This window comes from Muntiacus reevesi, chromosome 5, assembly GCF_963930625.1.
Source record: "Muntiacus reevesi chromosome 5, mMunRee1.1, whole genome shotgun sequence".
NCBI lineage: Eukaryota > Metazoa > Chordata > Mammalia > Artiodactyla > Cervidae > Muntiacus > Muntiacus reevesi.
The window spans coordinates 77,310,185-77,331,871 of NC_089253.1; the positions used below are offsets into that span (position 1 = coordinate 77,310,185).

The window sequence follows — 21,687 nt, forward strand, 5'->3', positions numbered from 1 at the left end:
CTGTTTCCTCTCTTTGGGCCAAAGGCAGTTGAGAGAGTTTTTACAAAAGCTAACACCTCTTAGCAATTCTAAGTAAAGAGGCCGGTAGGCCTGGTCTGGGTGCTAGTGTCCTCAGGGGCTCGCCGATCCAAACTTTTTGTCTTTCTGAAGAAGGAACAGTCAACAAGTGATCAATAAAACTGCCAAGTCGTGTGACTAAAAGACTAAGATGACCAGTGCCTCGCTGTCTTTATTGGAACTCTAAGTAACTTCCTGGGCATTTTGCTACCCCAGGCTCCTAGGCTGCCTGATGGTTATATTTCTCACTCTGAATTAGTAAAGAGGCATTATAGTTTACAGGTTTCAATCTCTGTGAGCTCAGTTGATGTGAGAGAGGTACCCTGTTGGAAAGCTGTCCAAACTGTTTTCTGAGCCTGTAGGCCTGGAGTTGACTCTGGACCGTGAAGGGTTCACAAGGAGAATGACATCTGGAGAGGCTGCCTGTGGCCAGCCAGCTGGCTTTCTCTAGGCGGCAGCCTCTCTGCCCACTGGGGAACCTACCTAAATCTTCAATGGCAGTTTGGCATCCACACCTGGGCGCATTTATTGCAAGAAGCTATTATATTCCTGTCTCCTCCTTGAGATAGTCCATATCTTGAAGTACAAGAACAAAGTGGGCTCTTGTGATATGTCTCTTGAATGAATGAATTCTACAGCTGGTAATATTGCCCATCCTCCCTTCAGAGAATTTGGCTGTCTCTTAGGACTTCCCTGATGGCTCAGATTGCAAAGAATCCACCTGCAATGATGCAGGAGACCCAGCTTCAACTGGAGAAGGGAATGGTTACTCACTCCAGTATTCTTACCTGGAGAATTCCATGGACAGAGGAGCCTTCCTGGCTGCAGTCCATGGGGTCACAAAGAGTCCAGCACGACTGAGTGACTGACACACACAAGGCGTCTATGTAATCTTCACTGACATCAGTCTCACTTGCTTGGACCCAGGGAAACCTGTGATCAATGTTTACCTCTTCTGTTTACAGAGCACGTGGTGAGGAAGATGTGGTTACTGACCCAGTGGACCTGCTGGGCAAGAGGATGGATTTCCAGATTCACCTTGTGCAGTGCCTTGGCACCAAGTGGCTGAAGGAAGATGCAGCGAGGGGTGTTCAGATGGGGTACCAGCCTACCCTGCCGAGCTGCTGAACGTGAACCACCCAGCCTGTGTGCCCTGATGGGAGGGGGCCTTTCCTCAAGTTTTAAGAATGAGTTGATCATGACATTTGTTTAAGTTTTTCTGCTTGTTCAACTCCCAAATGACTATTTCCCCCTTCTGCTTAACAGAGGGAGAAGTTACATGTCCCTCCAGGTCACTGTGTACAGGTCAACATGTACTGATTCTTCTAAGTAGTCGAAGCCAAGAGTCAGGCATTTTAATTATCAGAAAGAGCATCTAGTGAACTTGTGTTATCAAAGTAGGATGATTGGGTTTATTTTCTTTTTTTAGTTGGAAACAAAAGGACTGTGTGTGACAATGTAATAGAGGCACCACCCATTAGTTTAAGATATGCTTAAACTAATTAGGCTAAAAGTATACTAAAAGATGAAGCAATAAAGAAGGAGAGATTTTGAAGGACAGAAAACAAACCACAACCTCTTATGGAAAATTAATAACTTTAGATTATCTAAGTAGAAAGTATCAAGATCCTTTTCTCTTTTTTTTAGACTTTTAGTAAATATTATCTATGTAATGATGATATCTGTGTTGATTAGCTGAGATGTTGGAGGTGGCAATCAGGAGAATCAATTGTAGGTCATCTTTTATCAACTAAATGGCAACCCACTCCAGTATTTTTGCCTGCAAAATCCCATGGACAGCAGAGCCTGGCAGGCTACAATCCATGGGGTCACAGAACTGGACACGACTGAGCATGCACACCTTATCAACTAAACAAAGCAGGCTACAATTCTTTGGCTTATCTGACACTTTCCTTTAGAAATGTATCCCTTATGGTTTTGAGTTATGGTTTCTGTTCTTTTCTCAGGTACAGAATTTATGATCTTCCAAGCACTTTATATACCAAGCCTGTATGGAAAATTGTGAATCCCCAAATTGATGAGACTGTCCAATTTACAACCTTAAATGCATCTCAGGAGTTTCTGAATTATTTACAGACAAACGCTCTCATTGTTGATTTATGGGGTCTTCAAGGTACCACGCTTACCTCCCCTTTTGCATGGTGCATTCCTCCGTCAGATGTCATGTTGCGTATGTTAGGGCTGCAGAGGGAGGTTGTCAGGGTCTTGACAGCAGAGGCCAAGAGGTGTCTTCTCCTGAGCCTCTGGGTTTTGGTCCACAGTTGATGACATGGTTTAAACCTCCTCACACAACACTGCGAGTGGAGGATGAGACATTTCTTTCCTGATGGGTCTCTCCCTCACACTACAGAAGGCTGTGCTGAGCTGAGCTGCTCTCGGCTGAACCTCATGGTCACAGGTGAAGGCCACATCCTGGTGGACACGAAGAAAACTTCCCCTCTGATGGACACAGGTCAGGTGTGTTTATTTAAGTCACATTAAAAATAGATATCACAGATGACTGAAAAAAAAAAAAATCTCAGATAATAGTTGCTTGGGGATCATCGATGTTCCCTCCCATTAAAAAGCCTCTCTCTTGATTTACTCCTGTGTATCTTGACGGTCTTAAATCTTGGTTACCACCCACCCCTCACTGCACCCCATCCAGTTTTCATAAGACAGGAACAAGGGCCAGTCTCAAAGGATATGCAAATAATGCACACAAGACTAACCCAACTTTTTTCTGTAGAGTACATCAAACCAGATACCAGAGCTTTATCTGAAGCTGCTCAAGTTAGAACAGGAGACGGAACTGCTCAGAAACATAAATAGAGTCCTCAGAGAGGAAAATGTGCTTCTTAAAGAATCTGTTGAGAGAACCAGTTCTAGTCAACAAGGTGAGAGGCTGCTCAAATCTTGGTGCTTAAACTCCTACATTTGTGATGTGTATTTTCTTTCTAAGAAACAAGCTATTAAATGAGTTCATATCTTGTTTCAGTTTTTTTAAAAAAGCAGAACATTTTTTCCTTGTAAGATTTCTTTGGATGGGTCCTAACTGGTACCTGATAAATGAGGATGTAGTACAATGCCACCAAGATAATTAAGTATATAAATATGTGAATAAATAGTTTGTGGGTCAGTCACTTAGTCGTGTCCGACTCTTTGAGACCCAATGGACTGCAGCAAGGCTTCCCTGTCCTTCACAACTCCCAGAGTTTGCTCAAATTCATGTCCATTGAGTTGGTGATGCCATCCAACCATCTCCTCCTCTGCCACCCACTTCTCCTCCTGCCCTCAGTCTTTCCCAGGATCAGAGTCTTTTCCAATGAGTCAGCTCTTCACATCAGGTAGACAAAGTATTGGGACTTCAGCTTCAGCATTAGCCCTCCCAATGAATATTCAGGGTTGATTTCCTTTAGGATTGACTGGTTTGAGATGAACAAATAAACGTTCTCTTATCTTCCACCTTCAGCACATCAGCCTTCCAGTACCCGAAAGATTCCTTGGATGACAGCACAAGGGCCAGCAGCCAGAGAGATTAATCAAATGTGCACCACCCAGCAAGCCAGCTACGACAGAGAATTCGCCAGAGCTCTTAAGGTGTTCTACCAAAGCATGAATGTGGCCAGAGGGCAGTTTCTCAAACTGAGACATTATAAACCTCCTGTAAGTATCCAGCATCCTGGGAGCCAAAGGATTATCTTTACCTCCTTAAATATAACTCTTGGATAGAACGGCATTTCCCGAGGGTGGGGTGGGTGTGTGTTTAAGAAGAGCAGGTCAAGGCCGGGAACACTGTGAGTCTGCTGTTTTCAGGCTTCCACCCACCTCTGCTCCCATTTTTCACTTTAGTGTACATCTGGTTGGTTCAAGGAGGCTGTGGCCCCTGCAGGATTGAGATTCCTGCACTTTATGACATATAGAATATCCCAGAAGCACACATTTGCTTTTTTGTTATAAAACCAAAGAAATATAATTCATCACACTAAGATATTATAGGAGAAAAATCATGGTTACTTCAATAGATACCGAAAAAGCGTGTGATAAAACTCAGCATCCTCCCACAATAAAAACCCTTAGGAAACTAGGAACAAAATGGACATTTCTTACTGATAAAGGCAGTCTTAAACACACAGGAAGCATAATCTTAATGGTAAATCATAGATGTCAGCTATCTTCACTTTTTTTTGACATTGTACTTTAGGTTCTAGCCAGTGTAGCAAGGCCAGAAATAAAAGGTATAAAGATTGGGAAGGGGGATAAAAAGTAATAATCATAATGGCAAACATTTATAGAACACTTGGGGGCTTCCCAAGTGGCACTAGTGGTAGAGAACCCGCCTAACCAATGCAGGTTAGAGGTAAGAGACATGGGTTCAATCCTGGGGCAGGAAGATACCCTGGAGAAGGGAATGGCTACCCACGCCAGTATCTTGCCTGAGAAATCCCATGGACAGAGGAAACTTGTGGACTATAGTCCATGGGGTTGCAGAGTTGGACACCACTTGACAACTAAAAACAACAACATAATACTTACTAAGTGTTTTTATATTTACTGAGTTCTCACAACAACCAGACGGGTGTGTGTATGTGTTAGTCGCTCAGTTATGTCCAACTCTTTGCGACCCCATGGACTGTAGCCCACCAGGTTCCTCTGTCCATGAAATTCTCCAGGCAAGAATACTGGAGTGGGCTGCCAATCCCTTCTCCAGGGGACCTTCCCGACACAGGGATTGAACCCGGGTCTCCTGCATTGGCAGGCAGATTCTTTAGAACTGAGCCACCAAGGAAGCCCATAAATCAGTATAAAAACTTAAAAAATTGTTGCTATTTATCTAATAAAGGTCAAAGATGCACCTCCCCTATAAGCCTGCAATTCAACTCCTCTTCTCCACAGAGTAAACTGGTTCTGCAGAGAACTGAGCCCTCATGCCCTGAGGCAGAGGGTCTTGGAGTGTGGTCCTCTCAGTCAGCAGCTGCAGCATTATCTGGAATCTTGTCAGAAATGCAAATTCCAGGGTCCCCTCCCAGACCTACTGAGTCAGAATCTCTGGATGTGAGGCCCAGTCAACTGTGCTTTAACAAGCCCTCTAGGTGATTCTGCCTTCGACTCAAGTTTGAACCACCTCTCTTGGCATGCTATGTATGTAATGAATTAATTTTTCTCCTACCTATCTGGAATGGCCCTTGTTATACACCATTCCTGAGAAAACTGGGAAGATAGTCATTCAAGTCATTTTCTGTTCTGTGGTTCAGATGGTGGTCCAGGTGAAAAATCCTGTAGAAACCCACGCATATATGCATAAGATGGTATTTTAACCATTTTCCATTATAGACCCCCAAATGGAAACATCCTAATGCACGTCCACAAAAGTAAATTATGGCACAAGTGGCCAGAAAACATGCAAAATATAGGGCTGGTTAGAGATGCATTCTAGGTGGCAAGAAAATGATGATCGACTTAGGTTAATGGTTGCTTCTGGGGGTGGGGAAATGGGTGTGACCAGGAGGAAATCAAGAGACAGAGTGTTTTCTTGAGCAGACATGTTTAATTTGTACCTATGCATACATTTTGGGCACTCTTGGATATATCAGTTCAGTTCAGTTGCTCAGTCGTGTTTGACTCTCTGCAACCCCATGGACTGCAGCACGCCAGGCTTCCCTGCCCATCACCAACTCCTGGAGCTTACTCAGACTCATACCCATTGAGTTGATGATGCCATCCAGTCATCTCATCCTCTGTCATCCCTTTCTCCTCCTGCCCCCAATCCCTCCCAGCATCAGGGTCTTTCCCAGCGAGTCACTTCTTCCCATCAGGTGGCCAAAGGATTGAAGCTTCAGCTTCATCAGTCCTTCCAATGAATAGTCAGGACTGATTTCCTTTAGGATGGACTGGTTGGATCTCCTTGAAGTCCAAGGGACTCTCAAGAGTCTTCTCCAACACCACAGTTCTAAAGCATCAATTCTGCAGTGCTCAGCTCACAATAAAGAAAGAAGGAAAAACTAGTGTAGTGAAAGACACTAAAGTAAAAAATAAGCCACAACCTGGGAGAGTGTATTTGCATTGTTGTTGTTGTTGTTGTTCAGGCACTCAGTCGTGTCCAGCTCTTTGTGACTCCATGGACTGCAGCACACCAGGTCTCCCTGTCCTTCACCATCTCCCAGAGTTTGCTCAAACTCGTGTCCGCTGAGTCGGTGATGTTAATATCCAGAATAAACAAACAACTACATATTTATTTTATTAAAATAAGAAAGACAACACGTGGCAAAACACATTGGAAAAAATGGCCAAAGTATTTGAGCAGGCATTTCACTAATCATCAGGGAAAAGAAACTAAAAGGAGATGCCCTGACACACTACCTGCCCCCTGCCCGCTTGCCATCTCTGTGAGCACCGTCACCTCCTCTTACCATTGCTCACAGGCTCCCTGGCCCACAGGGGTACCTGCAGGAGTCCCTTCTCCTATAGGGCAGGGGTACACCAGTCAAACCTATCAATGGGAGAATCCCCACCCACATGGTCCTTTGCAAACTTCAGAACGTCTACAGTATTATACCAGTCCCCAATATTTGGATTCTCTCACCCATTTTCCCTGTTGACAATAAGTAACCAGACCAGACCTGTTCCTAGGTGGACTGTTGCCTCTGGTAGAAGCTTTCAAATGCAGCTTTCCAGCTCAAAGGGAGACCTTACTGGGCACCCCTTCATGTACACACATCATCCTTTTACTGTAATGAAGTGAGTCCACTAAGATTGAAACTGAGCGGGACACTTCAGGCCCTTCTGAGTACAAATCCCCTCCATGTTCCTCACTTCTTGTTTGGAGAAAAAGACTTTCCTCTCCTAGACCTTCCCTGAGTTCCAAAGAGCAGATTCAAGCAATTACTAACTAGGGGAATGAGGGAACACAGACACAAAGGAAAAACAAGCCCAGCATCATCTTTTCCATGATTGTCAGCTTAAAACAATGCGTTGACTTATGACCCCAAACTGTGGAGATAATGCTCTATCAAATGGCCCCAAGTGTGAGGGGAATCACACTGACTGAAACCACTCACCCTGGCCAGGCACCAGAGTTACCACTTGCGTGAGTTATTTTACGACAGGAGGTCCTGGTAAGGAACAGGGAACTAATACGCCACTACCAACTGGAAGAGTTGAGGAAAGGTCAAAAGGTGACACCACGTGTCCAACCACCTTCCAGAATCCTTCTCACTGCCGTCCATCTTAGCTGAGCAATGTGCGCACCACCAGGATGGACTCTGAACCAGAAGACAAAGAACCCAGAAACTAATCCCATCACCATAAAACCCACTGCAAGCCATGTGGCAGAGCAGTTCTCCTGGGTTCCCTTACCCTACTGCTCTCTGCCCGGGCATCCCTTCCCAATAAAATCTCTTGCTTTGGCAACACATGTGTCTCCTCTGACAATTCATTTCCGAGTATTAGACCAGAGTCCACTTTCTGGCCCTGGAAGGGGTTTCCCTTCCTGCAACACAAGCAGTCTTAAAATTAGTAACACTGGGTCAATTAAGAACTGAATTCCTCAGCCATCATGAGGTAAAGAACCATCATTGCTTTTGCTCTCTCTCCAAAAGAAGTTAAGGGATCACAAGACCATGATATACTAGTTTGCTAGGACACACAGATCAATCACACTCAATGACAGATGCAAGTTACAAGATGATGCTCGGAAGTCTGCAACTGAGGTCTTATAGGAGAGCTGAAATCACCTACCCCCTTTACTTTTGCTTTTAAAACCCTTGCACCCTAGCCAGCCAGCAGGATGGATCTGAGATGAGTCTAGGTCTCTCATCTTCAGAGTTGGCACCTCCTTAACTAATACAAGCTTCTCTGCTCCAAACTCCACTATTTCAGCTTGTTTGGCTTCACTGTGCATCGGGCATATGAATTTGGGGTTTGACAATATCATTTTTTTCTTTCATTTATTTTTAGGAAGATGATCAAATGCTTCGGCCATTTGTACACCAACAGTCACAAATGTTAAAGGACTTTGGGGACCTACTTGAATCCAGCTTGTGGAAACTGAAAAATGATGTTGCTCTTATAGTGAAACAGAAGAAAGAATGTTTATTGCATACGGAATAGTGTTCAGTTCAGTCGCTCAGGCCTGTCCAGCTCTTCGGGACCCCATAGACTGCAGCACGCCAGGCTTCCCTGTCAATCACCAACTCTTGGAGCTTGCTCAAGCTCATGTCCATCGAGTCAGTGATACCATCCAATCGTCTCATCCTCTGTCGTCCCCTTCTCCTCATGCCTTCAATCTTTCCCAGAGGATACACCAACTGAAAACATTTGAGCTTTGAGTTGTCAAGATTATTTAACTAACTTGGCTATCAGAACTAAACTATGGACTCAACCTAGTCAACCCATTTCTCACTCACACAACCTATTACACTGCTTTCAAGCAAAGTTCCTTTTTATTTGATTTAAAATCATGTAAAAATGAATTCAGGCTAAAGGTGAGGTGGAAAATATGAGCAGAGAATGGTTAGCACTCTGAGCAAGAGGATCAACTGCCTGGAGCTGAATCCATAACTAATCAGTTCTGTGGTTTGGAGCAAGCGATGTCCCTTCTCTAAGCCTCTTTCCTTATCTGTTCTTCTTTAAGTTAAAGACCTTCTTTCTTCTATACAGTTTGTACAGCTGCTGCTGCTGCTAAGTCACTTGAGTCGTGTCTGACTCTGTGCGACCCCAGCCCACCAGGCTCCCCTGTCCCTGGGATTCTCCAGACAAGAACACTGGAGTGGGTTGCCATTTCCTTCTTCAATGCATGAGAGTGAAAAGTGACAGAGTTGTCTTCTAACATGAGTAAGATTCTTATCAGTTTCATGCCTCTTACTGTATTGCAGAAATTCCATAAAGGAAATGGTTGTCCTCTTTACATGATGAATGTAACAGAACACTTGTGTTTATGGTATGATTATAAAAGGAAAAGTCTTTGCCTTATTTTTGGGCTTCAGTGGAAAATGTAATTAAATATAAAAAGTAAATTAGACAAAACTTTTGCTTAGGCAGCGAAAATCAGTAGAAATTTACCAGCTACATCCTTCCAACTAACCACAGGTATAGAACCAGGGAAAATGAATGATAAACCCAGTTATTAGCAGGACACAGACTGCTTGGGAAGCACATTTTTACATAGACATGTCCAAACACAAATCCACTGTTCAATTGACAATCCTTTATTATTAAACTTAGGTAAGAGTCCAGAATCAGTCAGTGTAGATGGGTGAAAAACTAGGCTAAAACAGCAAAAACTGCAGTTTCATTTGGCAAAGGGCTACACTATGCAGAAAGTGAGATCTATGGGAAAGTGAGATCCCATTTGATACCATGACGGAAAACAGCAGCCACTATCTCACATGACCACCAGCCTGGGTGCTTCAGCAACACAGACAGAGCCACCCATCCCATCCTCTGATCTGCCAGCTCACTTATAAAAAATGACCATGAATTCTTCAATGAAAAAGTCAGCCAAATATTAAATTTTCTCTCAAAAGCAATAAAATCACAAAAACCAGCTAAGATTTGAAATTTAGGGTAAGCTAGTACAATTTCCTGCTTTTTAATGTATACATATTTTAGATTTGACAATCTTTTCCACATATAGTCAGATAGGTTTATAGAAGCATTTCAACATATCAAATTAAAAAGCTGTTAATTCATACATTTTATGACTTCAATTAATTATTAAAATGTTTAGACTTCAGTGCTGCTAATGACACTAAATTCAATGCCACGTTCGTTGAGTCTGTCAATCAACTTTGTTCTGGAGAAAGCTGCTCCGGGTGTGAAGACTCCACCCCTGAAAGACAACAGGATGAAAACAGTGCACAAGGCCCAGCTCCACCCCCTTCCTCTGCTAGTATGATCTGCTGGACAGCTAGCTCTCAAATCAATGCAAGACTTATAAAAACCTGATTCTTGATTTCCTTATGGACTGTTTTCGGTTCCATTTCTACCAGTACCTAGCAAACCTGTCTAGACTGGTTCACAACACTGGTGTGTTTGCTGGAAGGGGCACATGGAGGGTTATCAACCCAAGTAACAGTTGCTGTTTTTAAAGTCAGCCCTAAGACTCAGGAAGATTAAATATACACATGCGTGTGTGCTAAGTCGCTTCACTTGTGTCCAACTCTTTGCAACCCCATGTACTGTAGCCTGCCAGGCTTCTCTGGGATTCTCCAGGCAAGAGTACTGGAGTGGGTTGCCATGCCCTTCTTCAAGGGATTGTCTCTACCTAGGGATTGAACCTGTGTCTCTGTCTCCTGCACCAGTAGGCGGGTTCTTTACTACCAGAGCCACCTGGGAGGCCTCTAAATACACACGTGGACAAAATAAACTTAGGTGATCAATTCCTAATAGAGCATAAACAGGACAAACAGGATGAAAAAGAAGTGTTTTTTTTACATGTAATGGCTACCATTCAGAAAATGCTAAATATTTTCAAAGGGTATATAAATATTTGAAGAAAATGTAATTAAGTTTCACTTCATATAATTTTTATGTTTATTACTTACTAGTTTCAGGTCATACCTGATTTGTTTCTAAGCCTGCAAGCCTAGGCTTATTTGTAAAGCTGGCCTACTTTTAGGCTAACAGCTAAATCCTCCAGTAAGACAGTGCACTTAATAATTACCTAGTCAGGATGCCATGAATCAAGGCACTCACTGCCAGCTGGGTATCATTCAGCATGGATTAAGGGCTCCTGCCAATAACACTGAACTACGGGGACCTTTTTTGAGTAGCTAACTTTGGATCTAAGTTATTTTTCGAAGGAACTGAAGCCAACTTACATGGCTCTCAACTTCTGTCTCCTCTCATTTATTTCTGCACTCTTCCTAAAAGTCAGTAAGGAACTGTCCTCGCGATTTTAAGTTCACCTCTCTCTTCGGATCAAACGTACTGTAAACCCAATGCCTGAAAACTGAACTAAAATAAGCTAAAATATAAATGAAAAAGATATCTTTAAATTTGAAGAAAACCAGACTTACGCCTTAGGAAGATCAGAGACATCATTTAGAAGAGTCACGGCTGCCTGGACCATGGCTATGGGGGTAGCTACATAGCCAGCTTCTGCGGAAAACCGGTGATCAAGAAAAAGAAAGTATCCATAAAACTAGACATTTAACAGCACCCAAAAATCAAATGGTAGATTTTATATCTTAGTGTACAGAATTTCCTTAATACTCAATACTCTGTTCATGAAATAACAGAAATAACAATTAACATTTATATAGTCCTTACTAAGTGTTAGGCATTGTATTAAGTGCTTTAAATCTATTAAACTCATTTAAACCTCTTAACAATCATACAAGGTTAGTACTATTTTATATCCATTTTACAGATGAGGAAACTGAGGCATAGAGAGGTTAAGTGCCTCATTCACATTCACAGAGTTAAGACAGTGGTTGAACCAGAATCACATGCGGGCAGCTAGCTCAAGCCAACACTCTTACCAACGATCCTAGATTTATTCATACACTGTGTGATCTTTGCAACCCCTTAGACTGCAACCCATTCAGCTCCTCTGTCCATGGGATTCTCCAGGCAAGAATACTGAAGCAGGTTGCCATTTCCTTCTCCAGGGGATCTTCCCAACCCAGGGATCAAACCCTGGTCTCCTGCACTGCAGGCAGATTCTTTACCATCTGAGCCACCAGGGAAGCCCAACTCATACGCTAAACTGACCTTTATCAATCAAATACACTAAACTTCACTTTAAAAAACAGACTCAGTTTCTTAAAGGACAACTGAGTAACTCTCAAAGAAGTCTAACTTTAAGAAGTAACTTTAAAAGAAGTCTACAAACCAGTAGAACATCGGTGTTTATATTCATGTCAAATAAGAACATAGCTTATCCTAAAAACCCAAGTGGAAATTTGAAAAAAATGCAAGATGCAAAGATATCTTTGCTATTGGGCTTGATTAAAACTGTACAACAGATGCCTGTGATCTATTAGGAAGGACGGTAATGAAATGTAACTCACAGTGGGACTGTCTCTGTATAGTTCTCTAAAATTTACAGTACTAGTTACTAAATGTTTTGGGGTGAGTTTTTTTTAACAACCTATCAAAATTTTTACCCTCCCTGGAAAAACACACATGTGCACATATTTTACAAGCAATGTCAGGGTGATCAGACTCCAAAGAAAGCTTGGACCACAGCCTTGATTATAATTATACTATTGTTATAAGTAAAAGGCTTTAAAGTGACCCCTGAGTATGAGCATAGAACAGATAAATATCAATCAGCCCCTTGTCTTCTTATATTAAAAATTCCATTCAGAATTACTGAATCATACTGAAAGAAAAAAAATCAGAGAGGGATACAACAATAAAACTGAATGATACCAATAATTCCAATCCTTCTTTTGACAGAATTATTTATCATTATTAACTTAAATAACTGTGCAAATTTATTTCTAAAACAACTTTTAAAAAGAAATTATAACTAACACACCATGTTATAGCTCAAGACAATGTAAAACTCCCAGATGTTCTTAAGTCACATGTGAAATACCTGGTCCTTTCACCTGAGTACAAATTCTGATATTTGGTTTGTTCTTAACAGGAGAAATGTCTTGGCTGAATCCTTGACCAAAAAATGTCATCGTAAATGATGAGGCATCAATCTGAGGAAGAGAAAGCAAAGAGTTTATTAAATAAATATGTCATTTCCTCCTTGAACACAATAAAACATTCTATCAACATTATACTTCATATAAGACATTTTTAATAGATAACAACAATCAATATTCTATTGGATAGAATATCCTGTCATCCTTAACTAAGCATGGAACAACAAATAATTCTTTGAAGAACCGTAAGTTTTGTTGACTGGTGTAATGTTCTGGGGACAGAGGTAGTGAGGAATAAAGCTGAGTCTTAATGAAGAATAAAGATGAATCTTAGGCTGTGGCTGAAAGAACAGCATCACTAAAACAGGCAGTTTCAGAGGAAAAGCTGGGGAGGTAGTTTTTATTTTCGGACAGAATATGTTACTCTGGCTTTAGATATGTTTGAGATGAGAAGACAAAAATAGCAAGTAATGGTAATATGGGCCTAGGATATAGACACAAAACTGCTCCATTTAGAAGTATAAAAATTTGATTCAAAATTAAATTATAAAAGATTGATCCAAGCATCTGTCATAATCACTAAACTTAGAAATAAGGTAACAAAGCCATGGTGAACAAATTTTTATTAAGTATAAACCAAAGGTCAGACATTATGTTAGGCCCTGAGACATAAAGCATTTATAAAATAAAATATATGGCACTTCGAGAGCTTAGTTTAGGGGAAGGGGGAAGATTGTGTGTGTGTGTGTGTGTGTGTGTGTGTGTACATGAGATCTAGTAACAATATGAAACATGAATTAGAAGTACAGGGCTAGTTTAGTGAACAGCATTATTAAATTTACTGAGCAGGAGGCCAGGGTTTTGAATTGTGTGTGTCCTCACAGCACACATACATTCTAATACAGAAGTTTATTACAAAGAAAAGTAAGGTAGGTACCAGAAAGGAGAAATCATTATTTAAAGGCAAAACCAGACAAGGTGGCTACAAGAAATGAAAATTACAGCCCATATCTCTGATGAATATGAATGCAAAATGAAAGTGAAAGTCAATCAGTTGTATCCGACTCTGTGATCCCACGGACTGTAGCCCGCCAAGTTCCTCTGTCCATGGAATTCTCCAGGCCAGAATACTCAAGTGGGTAGCCATTCCCTTCTCCAGGGGATCTTCCCAACTCAGGAATTGAACCCAGGTCTCCTGCATTGAAGGGGGATTCTTTGCCAACTGAGACACCAGGGAAGCCTCAGCTTCCTATGCAAAGTCCGCAGCAAAATATTAACAAACTAAATTCAACAATACATTGAATGGACCATAAGCTATAATTAGGATCTGGCTATCAAGCTAGTGATAAAGAACCCGCCTGACAATGCAGGAGGCATAAAAGACATGGGTTCAATCCCTGGGTCAGGAAGATCCCCTGGAGGAGGGCATGACAACCCACTCCAGTATTCTTGCCTGGAGAATCCCATGGACAGAGGAGCCTGGTGGGCTACCGTCCATGGGGCCACAAAGAGTTGACACAACTGAAGTGACTTCACACAGCACAGTACAGCACCTATTATACTTACGTGGGATTTAGTTTAGGGACGCAAACATGTTCAACATCCACAAATAAGTCAATGTGATATTCCACATTAACAAAATAAAGGATAAAAATCATATAATCATCTCAAACACAGGAAAAGCACTTGATAAAATTCAACATCCATTTATAAAAAAAAGTCTCAACAAAGTGTGTATATAGAGGGGACATATTTCAACATAATAAAGACCATATATAATAAACCCATAGCTAACAGCATACTCAATGGTGAAAGCTGAGAGCTTTTCTGAAAGCTTTTCTTCTAAGATCAGAAACAAGACAAGAGCACCCACTCTTGCCAGTTCTATTCAACATAGTATTTGGAAGTCCTAGTCACAACCATCAGACAAGAAACAGAATACAAGGAATCTAAATTGGAAAAGAAGAAGTAAAACTGTCACTGTATGCAGAGGTCATGATATTACATATAGAATATACTAAAGGTACCACCAAAAAACTATTAAAACTAATAAATGAACTCAGTAAAGTTGCAGGATATAAATACAAAGTTAACATACAGAAATTTATTGCATTTCTATATACTAACAACAATCGGAAAGAGAAATTAAGAAAACAATCTTATTTACAATCCCATCAAAAGGAATAATACCAAGAAATAAAACTAAACAAGGATGTAATATACTTGTGCTCAAGGAACTATGACACTAATGAAAGAAACTGAAGATGACACATAGAAATATATACCATGTTCTTGGATTGTAAGAACTAACATTGTTAAAATGACAATACTACCAAAGAAAATCTACATAGTCAATGCAATACCTATCAAAATACCAATGGCATTTTTCACAGAATCAAACCAAATAATTCTTAAATTTGAAGTCAAAAGACCTCAAAGAGTCAAAGTAATCCTGAGAAAGAATAACAAAGCTGGAAGTATCATCTTCTCTAATTTCAGATTATAGTACAAAAGTACAGTAATCAAAACAGTATGGTACTGAGAACTCCCTGGCAGTACAGGGGTTAGAACTCCATGCTTCCACTGCAGGGAGCATGGGTTCAATCTCTGGTTGGGGAACTAAGATCCTGTAAGCTGTGCAGCATGGCCAAAACACCCCCTAAAACCAGTATGGTATTGGCACAAAAAAAACAGACACATAGATCAATGGAACAGAATAGAGAGCTCAGAGATAATCCCACATTTACACGTTCAATTAATCTACAACAGAGGAGGCAAGAACATACAACAGAAAAGACAGTCTCTTTAATAAACTGTGTTGGGAAAACTGGATAGCTACATGCAAAAAATCAAACTGGACTACTGTTTCACAACATATAGAAAAACAAACTCAAAATGGATTATGAACTTAAATATGAGACTTGAAACCACAAAACTCCTGAGAGGAAAACATAGGTAGTATGCTCTTTGACACTGGTCTTAGTATTTTTTTTTCATTTATTTTTATTAGTTGGAGGCTAATTACTTTACAATATTGTAGTGGTTTTTGCCATACATTGACATGAATCAGCCATGGATTTACATGTGTTCCCCATCCCCATCCCCCCTCCCTGGTCTTAGTATTTTACTGGATGTCTCCTTAGTCAAGAGAGAGAAAAGCAAAAATAAACAAATGGAACTATATTAAACTGAATTTTGCACAGTGAAACTATCAACAAATCAAAAAGACTGACTACTGAATGGAAGAAGATATTTGCAAAAAATGTATCCAATAAGGAGTTAATACCTAAAATATACAAAAATACATACAATTCAACCAAACAATCTGATTAAAAATGGGCCTGAATAGATATTTTTCCAAAAATACATACAGGTGACTAACAAAACATGCTCAATATCAGTAATCATCAGGGAAATGCAAATCATATGATCCAGCAAGTCCACTTCCAGATACTTATTTGAAGCAAATAAAAACACCAATTTGAAAAAATATATGCACCCCCATATTCACTGCAGTGTTATTTACAACAGCTGAGATATGGAAACAACCTAAATGTCTGCTGATGTGTAAAGAAAATGTAGTGTGTGCGCGCGCGCGCGTGTGTGTGTGTGTACGTACACACACACATAGAGGAATCTTATTCAGCCATAAAAAAGAACGAAATCCTGCCATCTGTGATGACATGGATGGACTTCAAGTAAAGTAAGACAAAGATAAACACTGTATGTTCTCTCATTGGTGAGAACATAAATCGGTACAGCCACCATAGAAAACAGTATGGAGGTTCCTTTAAAAAACTAAAAACAGCTACCATATGATCCAGCAATCCCACTCCTGGTCATATATCCAGAATAAAGGAAAACTTTAATTCAAAAAATAAATGCATGCCAGTGTTCATAGCAGCACTACTGATAACAGCCAAGACACGGAAACAATCCAAGTGTTCACCACAGACAGCTGGCTTAAGGAGATGTGATGCGTATGGTGGTGGTGGAGTCGCTAAGTCGTGTCCGACTCTTACGACCCCATGAACTGTAGCCCGCCAGGCTCCTCTGTCCATAGGATTTTCCAGGCAAGAATACTGGATTGGATTGCCATTTCCTTCTCCAGGAGATTTTCCCGACCCAGGAAATGAACCTGGGTCTCCTGCATTGCAGGTGGATTCTTTACCAACTGAGCTATGAGGGAAGCCCATGATATGTATATATACAATGAAATATTACTGTTTTAAAAAAAGAATGAAATATTGCTGTTTGAAGCAAAACGAATGGACCTAGAGAATATCATACTAAGTGAAGTAAGTCAAACAGAGAAAGACAAATATATGATATCATTTATATGTAGAATTTAAAAACTGATACAAAATATAAACAAACTCAGATGTAGAAAACAAATTTATTGTTACCAAAGAGCAAAGGGGGGGGCAGATAAATTAAGAGTAGGGTATTAACAACTACAAACTACTACACACAGAATAGATTAGCAACATGGATATACTGTATAACAGAAGGACTATATTCAATACCTATAATGGAAAATAATGTGAAATATATATATATGTACAACTAAGTTACTTTGCCATATACCTGAAACTAGCACAATACTGTAAATCAACTACACTTCATAAACAGTTAAATCTGACCCTGTTATCACCTTCTTTAAAATACGTCCCTGACTTACTGCTTTGGCAATGACTCTTAGACCTGGGACTTTACATATCAGAATCACTCAGGGAGCTTTTTTCAAATACACGTCGTGACCCTGGCATCTGGACATTCTGATTCAGGAGGTGTGACGTGGGACCTCACAGCAGAGATCTCAGCTTTGGGAGAGAGCCCAAAATGGATGACCAGAGATGCAGGTTTGACAGGTGTAGAATGTGGCTTGGGCACTGGACTTTTTGAAAGCTCTTCAGTGATGTTAATGCACACTCAATTTCATAAAAGCATTATTCAAAATAGACAAAAGATAGAAGTAACCCAAATGTCAATGCACAGATGAGTGGATAAGCAAAATAGGGTATATACAATTAGCCCCCTGTATCCCTGATGAACTAAAATGGTTAAGATGGGAAATTTTATGTCATGCGTATTTTAATTTTACTACAATTAGAAGGAAGTGGTGGAGAAGGGAGACAGGAGAGAAGAGAGAGGGAACTAAGGTAGTTGTGATGGATTTGGAGAAAAATCTAGAGTGATGCCTACATTCTTGATTGGGCAGATGACAGTGCCACCAACTGACATAGGAAACATAGAAGGAAGAAGAGGATCTGATGGAAAGAAGTTCAGATTTTACACGTTATATTTGAAGTGCCCAAAGCAGTTGTATTGAAGATATTGGACAGGTGACAACTCAATTTACCTACCATGGGAATCCAGGGTATGTGAAAGAGGAAAAAGGAAGTAAGTTTGGGAGAGGGACAGAGGAGGTAAAAAGGATGAGATAATGAAGGAGTAAAACTGAAGAGTAAAAAATCTGAAATTTCTATGATGTAAAGACAGCACAATTTCTGGAGCCAAACAGCTCAGTTCTCATTGTAGCCTGGCCATCTACTCACTACAGGACTCTGGCAAATTTCTTAGCCTCTCTGTTACTTATTTTCCTCATTTATAAAATGGCTATAACACCTCCCTTAAGGAGTGTTTGAAAAGATTCAGTAATCTAATGTATATAAAGAACATAAGAATGTCTGAAACACAGTAAGTGCTTCATCAAGTCTTAGCTATTATTATCACTGCACTGAGGAAAAGTAAAAACAAAATTAAGAAAAATATTATTTTAGAGACCTAGATACAAAGGAAAGAGTTACCTGTTTTTGTGTTGGACCTTGTTTTGAAAAATAACCAAAGGAGAAGAGCCATGGGAACTAAAGGGGGGAAAAAAATACCTTTAGTCGTATTTTTTAAAATTCATAGAAAATACTTCTATAGGTTTAATTTCATAAAAACTTACTTTTATGAGAAGTTGCCTTCCAATGCCAAACCTCACAAAGAATAAAAAGAAGAGTCCAGCAAACATCAGCTTAATAACAGAAGTGATGCCTCCCACAGTTACATAAGCAGCATACTGAACCTAGATGAAGAATATAAAATCAGGATGTTATGCCTTTCTTAGACCAAGTAATACAAAAATGTTAGCTACTAATAACTTGCTCTATAGTCAGAAATATCAAATGAAAGCAATTTTCACTTTATGAATGTGTTATGTTCTAAAAGCTTGTTCAGAAAACAGACACTACAGGGACATTTTTTTGAAAGGAATTGTTGCAAACAATAATTAGCTCCTCCTGCTTGAATACAAATATGAAAAGTTCATAATCATATACCTGAGTTTAACAATTATACATTATAGAATGTATACTCCACTTACAACCTCTTTAAGAAATTTTTTTTTTAACTTAAATAGTTTCCTCTTCAAGTCTTGGCAGTGGGAATAATGACTTCCCTCACCAGTTGAGGAGGGGTGGTAGGACGGGACTCCAGAAGTAGCAAGGAGAGAAGAGAGAAGAACCCAGACATCTCCATAAGCAACAGAGAGAGTATTCTAGCAGCTGAAACTCTCAACAGGACTGCTGGGTGATTACAACACCAGGATTTCCTGCACTGAACTTGCTTCTACTGTCTCATGTAAAAAACATATTCAGAAGGTCAGATCTGAATTGTGGGAGGAGGCTATTACCACCCCCATAAAATGCAAAATGCTCTACACTACTAATTCTTTATGCTCCCAGAAACTGAATCATGCACTATTCAACTCTTTCTCTTTTGGATTAATAAACATAAAAATCCTACATTAAACTGATAGAGGAACTGAAACAAACTAGAATACTCTTTATTAAAAAATAAATCATATACACTTACAGGTGACTGCTCTAAATTTTCATGCAAGTAACGCTGAGTTCGCTTCACAACAGACACATCTGCTCCCAAGAAAGGAATGGAATAACTGTTGAGTTCTCTGCAGTAAGAAATTGGCCACCTGTAAGACAGACCCATGTTGTATCTTTTCCATTTACAGTGACCACAACTTTAACTGGTAAATTTCTGAATAAAAACCTTAACTCTTGCTGAGGCAATTAATGATAACAATAATGATGGCAGATCTGCTCTTCATTAAAATTTACTTTAGTATTCATCCTTTGTTCTCTACACTTGCCCCCAAATAAGTGACAAGTTAGAACACTAGTATTCTTCATACCATGGGCACTTAACACATACATAATTTAACCATGTTTTGTATCCCAACAATTTCCCCAGATAATGATAAAAAGAACACTCATTTCAATAGTCAAACTCTGAGTTCAGAGTTCTCACATATAAATACTATTAATATATTGGTTAATATACATAAGATCATCAGATTTTTATTGTATAAAATTTAATTGATGTTTAATTTTGATACTGATGGTGAAGAGTCATAAAACTAATTTTCCCCAGAATCCAAATGTATTATTATATATGAAGCAGTTAAACTTAGTGTAACATTATTAATTATATTTTATTTATCTTTGAAAACAACAGTGAACTCACTATGAAAGTCTCCAGGCTTTTTAAATAGCATACGGTATTAACAGTCAGATAAACAACAATAAGCTTAGATAAACTGAAAACAGATTTTGAGATAATATACCTTCTTTTCAATTTTGGTCCAACAATTGGGACAGGCTTCATATCTGACTCATTTCGTAGTTTTTTCAAATTACTCTTATCTCCAAAACCATAAACTGCTGACTTCCAGGTACCATCATGAATGCACAACCCCTAACAAAATAATTCAAGAGTTAAAGAAACATGTAAACACTTAAAATATTAAAAAGAAACATGTCTTAAGGGATAATTACTAAAATGTAAAACCAAGTCATTTATAATTGATACAAAGAACACTTCATCTTATTTGAGCAAGGCATAATCTCTAATTCAAAAATCTTGAGATGAATTTTTATCACTGGCTAGGCAGCAGTAACTGGAGAAGGAAATGGCAACCCACTCCAGTGTTCTTGCCTGGAGAATCCCAGGGACGGGGGAGCCTGGTGGGCTGCCGTCTATGGGGTCGCACAGAGTCGGACATGACTGAAGCAACTTAGCGGCAGCAGTAACATTCATTAGTACAATCATATTCACTGTTTACACCCTTTTTACCTACTACATATTTACAACATGTGCCCTTTCTTCTTTCCTCCTACCATTATTTATACTCTATAAACAAGCCAGTGAGTTTCACTTCATCATTTTCACTTAACTATCACTGATTGCTTTAAGCAGGAAAAAAGAAACAATAAAACCATCAGAAGATTCATGTTTTCACAGAACAGCTTTGATCAAACTGAAAGGTAGAGAGAGAACAATCTAACTTCCATTTTGTTACAGATTAATCACTTCTGTTTTGCTAAAACTAAAACAGAGCTAAAAGTCTCCCCGAGTTTAATTTGTGAAACTATTCTCAATCTGCGCCTAGCCAATTTGACCTATTTGCAAAGATATCTTAAAATCAGGGGAAAACAGATTTTTTAAAAACCTGAGTATCTTCTTATACAAATAAGCCATTAAAAAGACAAAAATTACATCTCTTTTAAAAAATCTTTTACTTTATTTTGCTAAAAAATAGACAAGTGCACAGAACATAAAAGCATAATTTAATGTAATTATGAGGCTAACATCTATTTAAGCCCAGAAAACCCTCCTTCTTTCCTGCCTTTGTGATAATCAAGAAAAATTCTTGTTTTTTTTTTTTTAGTTTTACCACCTAAGAATTCATTTCTAGACAGTGTAGTAAATTTTGCCTGTTTCTAAATTTTATAGAAATGGAAATATATAGTGTATATTTCTTGAGTTTCGCTTCTTTTGTTCAAAATTGTGATGTCAGGATTCATCATGTGTTAGAAATACCTCTTTACTGTGCAGCTGACCATAACATTTTATTTGATTAAAAAAATACTCAATTTAAAATTTTTAAATGTATAAAAAAATACTATATAGCATATTAGAAATTTGCTGAGAGATGATTTTATAAGTTCTCATCACAAGA

The 21,687-nt window shown here is 39.4% G+C and overlaps 2 protein-coding genes across 3 annotated transcripts in view; one reads left to right on the forward strand and one right to left on the reverse strand.

Annotated features, from left to right (window-relative positions):
* Positions 1-8,691, forward strand: part of LOC136168297 (kinesin-like protein KIF28P) — a 74,924-nt gene extending 66,233 nt beyond the window's left edge. Inside the window, 7 exon segments of the mRNA XM_065935579.1 lie at positions 1,023-1,157; positions 2,025-2,191; positions 2,429-2,537; positions 2,809-2,961; positions 3,493-3,506; positions 3,572-3,723; positions 8,014-8,691. Coding sequence (XP_065791651.1) covers positions 1,023-1,157; positions 2,025-2,191; positions 2,429-2,537; positions 2,809-2,961; positions 3,493-3,506; positions 3,572-3,723; positions 8,014-8,166 — 883 coding nt within the window. The 3' untranslated portion in view covers positions 8,167-8,691.
* A 551-nt stretch (positions 8,692-9,242) lies between these two features.
* The window catches only part of SCCPDH (saccharopine dehydrogenase (putative)), a 30,421-nt gene continuing 17,976 nt past the window's right edge, over positions 9,243-21,687 (reverse strand). Inside the window, exons 6-12 of one of the 2 annotated variants that reach the window (XM_065936754.1) lie at positions 20,293-20,423; positions 19,524-19,641; positions 18,616-18,735; positions 18,473-18,529; positions 12,605-12,716; positions 11,076-11,157; positions 9,243-9,886 (exon numbers count right to left, since the gene is read on the reverse strand). In XM_065936754.1, coding sequence (XP_065792826.1) covers positions 9,781-9,886; positions 11,076-11,157; positions 12,605-12,716; positions 18,473-18,529; positions 18,616-18,735; positions 19,524-19,641; positions 20,293-20,423 — 726 coding nt within the window. In that variant the 3' untranslated portion in view covers positions 9,243-9,780. The remainder of the gene's footprint in view (positions 9,887-11,075; positions 11,158-12,604; positions 12,717-18,472; positions 18,530-18,615; positions 18,736-19,523; positions 19,642-20,292; positions 20,424-21,687) is intronic. The other variant, XM_065936755.1, reaches the window with a different exon arrangement.